General features: G+C 49.0%; 1 protein-coding gene and 1 long non-coding RNA gene across 3 annotated transcripts in view; both read right to left on the bottom strand.

Moving 5' to 3' along the window:
• LOC143276458 (uncharacterized) overlaps positions 1-5,000 on the bottom strand; it is a 471,243-nt gene that overhangs the window by 57,202 nt on the left and 409,041 nt on the right. The window lies entirely within an intron of this gene.
• LOC143276372 (uncharacterized) overlaps positions 1-5,000 on the bottom strand; it is a 46,312-nt gene that overhangs the window by 571 nt on the left and 40,741 nt on the right. For both annotated transcript variants that reach the window (XM_076580847.1, XM_076580845.1), the window contains exons 5-6: positions 3,645-3,825; positions 1-851 (exon numbers count right to left, since the gene is read on the bottom strand). The exon at positions 1-851 is cut by the window's left edge and continues 571 nt beyond it. In XM_076580847.1, the coding sequence (XP_076436962.1) occupies positions 310-851; positions 3,645-3,825 (723 nt within the window). In that variant the 3' untranslated portion in view covers positions 1-309. The remainder of the gene's footprint in view (positions 852-3,644; positions 3,826-5,000) is intronic.

The raw sequence follows: 5,000 nt of genomic DNA, 5'->3' as shown, positions 1-5,000 counted from the left end.
AATGAATTATCACACACAGTGTGCATCTTCATGCTCTTTGTGATTTTATGCTTTTTTTGAATTTATCCAGTCTGGAATTTGTTTTGTGTTCACATCTATATTACAGTCCTTTATCTTATATCTCATTTTAAGTATGCATTCAGTCCTTCCATTTTTGTACTTTTTTCTTTCTTTCTTTGACCGTTTATCAAACACATGGAATTTGGAAATCATTTGAAAAAGGAAAGACGCTCTAAAAAAAATTTTAAAAAGATTAAAAGAAAGAAATAAAGAAAGAAACAAAAAGAAAAAGAAACGGTACAGGCACTCTCATGCCTCAGTACCTTCGGACGGCTTGGCCTCACCACCATCACCACCCTCCGCCTTCTCCTCCTTCCCCTCCTCCTCCTCCTTCTCCTCCTCAGCCTTGTCTGCTTTCGGCTGTTCCGCCTTCTCTTCCCCTTCCGCTTCCGCATCCGGTTTTGCTTCCCCTTCCGCATCCGGTTTTGCTTCCGTTTCCGCTTCCGGTTTTGCTTCCGTTTCCGCTTTCGGCGCAGCAGCAGGTGCGGGTTTCTCTTCTGATTTCTTCTCACTCTTATCGTCGGTGTTGCCCTTGCTCTTGTCCTTGTTCTTGTCGTTGTCGATGGTGGTGGTGGAGGGTTTTTCTTGAGGTTGTTGTTCCTCCAGACGTTCCTCTATGACCTTGGCCGTCAGGGGTTCGACGGGGTCAGCGGTGGAGGCGTGGGAGTTGGAGACCACGGTGGGTGGCGGGGGTGGAGGGGGCTCCTTCCGGACGGCGACCTGCGGGGACATCATCTGCGGGGCGGCGGGGACGACACAGGGGGGAGGAGGTCCGATGGCTGAGGCGTCACCTGTTCATGAGGAGGACAGTGAGGGTGAGGGTGGTGGTGGTGGTGGTGGCGAGGAGGAGGAGGATGGTGATGATGATGATGATGGTGATGGTGGTGGTGAAGGTGAGGGTGAGAGTTATGATGATGGTGGTGGTGGTGGTGGTGGTGGTGATTTGGTGATGATGGTGGTTGTGGTGGTGGTGGTGGTGATGATGATGATGATGAGGATGGTGAGGGTGATGGTGGTGGTGGTGAGGGTGAGGGTGAGGGTGAGAGTGATGATGGTGATTTGGTGATGATGGTGGTAGTGATGGTGGTGGTGTTGGTGGTGGTGGTGAGGAGGAGGAGGATGGTGATGATGATGGTGAGGGTGATGGTGGTGGTGGTGAAGGTGGTGAGGAGGAGGAGGAGGAGGATGGTGGTGGTGGTGGTGGTGGTGGTGGTGATGATGATGGTGGTGGTGGTGGTGGTGGTGGTGATGATGGTGGTTGTGGTGGTGATGATGATGATGGTGGTGGTGATGGTGATGATGGTGGTGGTGGTGGTGATGGTGGTGGTGGTGAAGGTGATGGTGGTGGTGGTGATGGTGATGATGATGATGAGGATGGTGGTGGTGGTGGTGGTGGTGATGGTGGTGGTAGTGAAGGTGATGGTGGTGGTGATGATGGTGATGGTGGTGGTGGTGGTGGTGATGATGGTGGTGGTGGTGATGATGGTGATGGCGGTGGTGGTGGTGATGGTGGTGGTGGTGAGGATGATGATGGTGGTGGTGGTGAGGGTGATGGTGGTGGTGGTGAAGGTGATGATGATGGTGGTTGTGGTGGTAAGGATGATGATGATGATGATGATGATGGTGGTGGTGGTGGTGGTGATGGTGTTGGTGATGATGGTGGTGGTGGTGGTGATGATGGCGATGGCGGTGGTGGTGGTGGTGGTGATGATGGTGGTGGTGGTGATGATGGTGATGGCGGTGGTGGTGGTGATGGTGGTGGTGACGAGGGTGATGATGGTGATGGTGGTGATGGTGAGGGTGATGGTGATAGTGATGATGATGGTGATGGTGGCGGTGACGAGGGTGATGATGGTGGTGGTGGTGGTGGTGGTGGTGATGATGGTGATGATGGTGGTGGTGGTGGTGGTGGTGATGATGATGGTGGTGGTGGTGATGATGGTGATGGCGGTGGTGGTGGCGGTGGTGATGATGATGGTGGTGGTGGTGGTGGTGATGATGGTGGTGAGGATGATGATAGTGATGATGATGATCATCATCATCATCATGATAGTGGTGGTGGTGGTTGTGGTGATGATGATGATGATGATGATAGTGATGGTGGCGGTTGTGGTGGTTGTAGTGGTGATGATGATGATAATGAGGAGGAAGAGGAGGAGGAGGAATAAGATTGCGGATAGTGCAAGTATAGACAGATATCCGTAACCATGATTCACACGAGGAGAAGAAGAAGGAGGAGGAGGAGGATGTTGATGATAAGGATGATAATGACGATGAGGATGATCGCACACACACACACACACACACACACACACACACACACACACACACACACAATGACACCTCCTCCTCCCGTGACCCCCTCCCCCCAAACCCTCCCCCCCCTGCCCCGCGCTCACACACACTCTCTCTCCCACCCACCCACACACACACACACACAGACACTAGTGCACAAATCAAAGCAATGCAGAACACGTCAACATAATTACACTGTGTGCCGGTGTGTGACCAAAGTACATACACGAAAAAAAGCGTGTTGGTCAAGTGTGCACAATGTGCAGACATCTTCAACGAACAGTTTTAGGTCAGTATTATCATTTACCCTATGTACAATGCATCATTTATATATATATATAACAACTACAACAACAACACCACCACCATCACCACCACCAACACCAACACCACCACTACCAACAACAACAACATTACCACCACCACCAATAACAATAACTACTACTACTACAACATCACCACCACCAACAACAACAACATCACCACCACCACCACTACCAACAACAACTACAACAACAACATCACCACCACCACCACTACCAACAACAACTACAACAACAACATCACCACCACCACCACCACCAACAACAACTACAACAACTACAAAAACAATACCAAAAACAACAACAACAACAGCAACAACAACATAACCACTACCACCACCACCAACAACAACAACAACAACAGCAACAGCAACAGCAACAACAACATCACCACCACCACCAAGAACAACAACAGCAACAGCAGCAGCAACAACAACAAGGGTTATACAATCTTGGTGCAGTGCAGGTGTTGGTTTTCTGTTGTTGTTTAGTCACGAGTACGAAACTGGTGCAGTGACGACACTACAGCAGCAGCAGCAGCAGCAGCAGTAGACGTCTTTCCACCCCCTTCCTCCTCCTCCTCCTCCTCCTCCTCCTCCTCCTCCCCTCCTCCTTCATCACTATCCCATCACCACCACCACCACCACCACCACCACCAGCAGCTATCTCCTCATACACCTGTGGTGAAGGAAAGGAACGGTGCAGAACCCAGGGAAAAAAACCTCCCCCTGTATTTTTTCCACCACCAACCCCCGGGGAAATAACCCGAAGCGGTCGTCTGTGGCAAACCAGTGGCAGTGCTGGTACTAGTAGCGGTAGTAGTAGTAGTAGTAGGGGGTGGAAAAAAAATCATCACGCCACGCGGTGCAAAACTGCAGTGAGAGGTGGAGGTGGGGGCGTGGGGGGGGTGGGGCATAGAGGGGTGGGGTGGGGTGGGGGGGGAGCGGGGAGGGCCAGAGACGTTACCGATGCCGCGGTAGACGACGGTGATGGTGGCTCCCTGGATGCAAGCGGCAACGGTCGGGTAGAGGGGCTGGGAGCGAGGGATACCTGACAGGGCAGTCCCGTAGTAGTCCAGGTCACTCCCGAACTGTAGACTTCCGGTATCGGCGTCCAGGTACATGTAGAATTTGTCCGGGAGGTAAACCTGTGGTGTGTGGGGGGGGGGGGACGGGGGGGTCGGGGGTTGTGGGGGTTTGTGGGTTTGGGGGTTGGGTTGTTGGGGGGTAGGTGGGTTGTTGGTAGTAGGGTGGGAAGAGAGTAACAAAGTTGTTTTGTTTTGTTTTTAATGCATGTACACACACACACACACACACACACACACACACACACACACACACAGATGCATATAAATATATATATATATATATATATAGAGAGAGAGAGAGAGAGAGAGAGAGAGAGAGAGAGAGAGAGAGAGAGAATAGAATAAGAGAGAGACAGACGGACAGACTGAAAGACAAAGAGACGGAAAGAAAGGGAAAGAAAGAAAGACAGACAGACGGGCACACAGACACACACTCACACACACACACACACACACACACACACACACACAGAATACGTGTAGAATTTGTCCGAGAGATAGACCTGATGTGGGGTGTGGGAAAGACAAGTACAACAATATTTTCTTTCTTCAAAACATAAAATATATTTTTAAAAATTTAATGAATAGACTACAAAGAGAGAGAGGGGGGGGAGGGAGGAGGGGTTGGAGAGAAAAATGATAAATAAATGATAAAGAGACAGACAGACAGACAGACACACAGACAGAGAGAGTTAGAGATAGAGAAAGAGAGAGACAGAGAAAGAGACACACAGAGAGAGAGAGACAGACAAAGAGAGAGAATCGAAATTGTCCGGGAGTTACTACACGGTATGGTGTGGGATGGAGACGAAGGGAAACTGAGTAATAATGGAGCTAGGAGTTGGAGAGAGAGTTTCAGTAGCTCAAGGAGGCGTCACTGCGTTCGGACAAATCCATATACACTACACCACATCTGCCAAGCAGATGCCTGACCAGCAGCGTAACCCAACGCGCTTAGTCAGGCCTTGAGAAGAAGAAAAAAAGAAATGGGTGAATAAATAATAGATAAATACATTTAAAAAAAAATACTACTACCACTACTAATAATATGCATAAGGCGCAAAAACGTGATGAAGTCAACTATAAGCGTACATAAATAAATAAAAAATAAATAATAATAATAATAATAAATGAATAGAGAGAGAAAAGGATTAAACAACGATGATTAATAATAATAATAATAATAATAATAAATGAATAGAGAGAGAAAAGGATTAAACAACGATAATAATAAT

Source organism: Babylonia areolata, chromosome 32, assembly GCF_041734735.1.
Source record: "Babylonia areolata isolate BAREFJ2019XMU chromosome 32, ASM4173473v1, whole genome shotgun sequence".
NCBI classification, from domain to species: Eukaryota; Metazoa; Mollusca; class Gastropoda; order Neogastropoda; family Buccinidae; genus Babylonia; species Babylonia areolata.
This window is presented reverse-complemented; position numbering and strand designations above follow the sequence as displayed.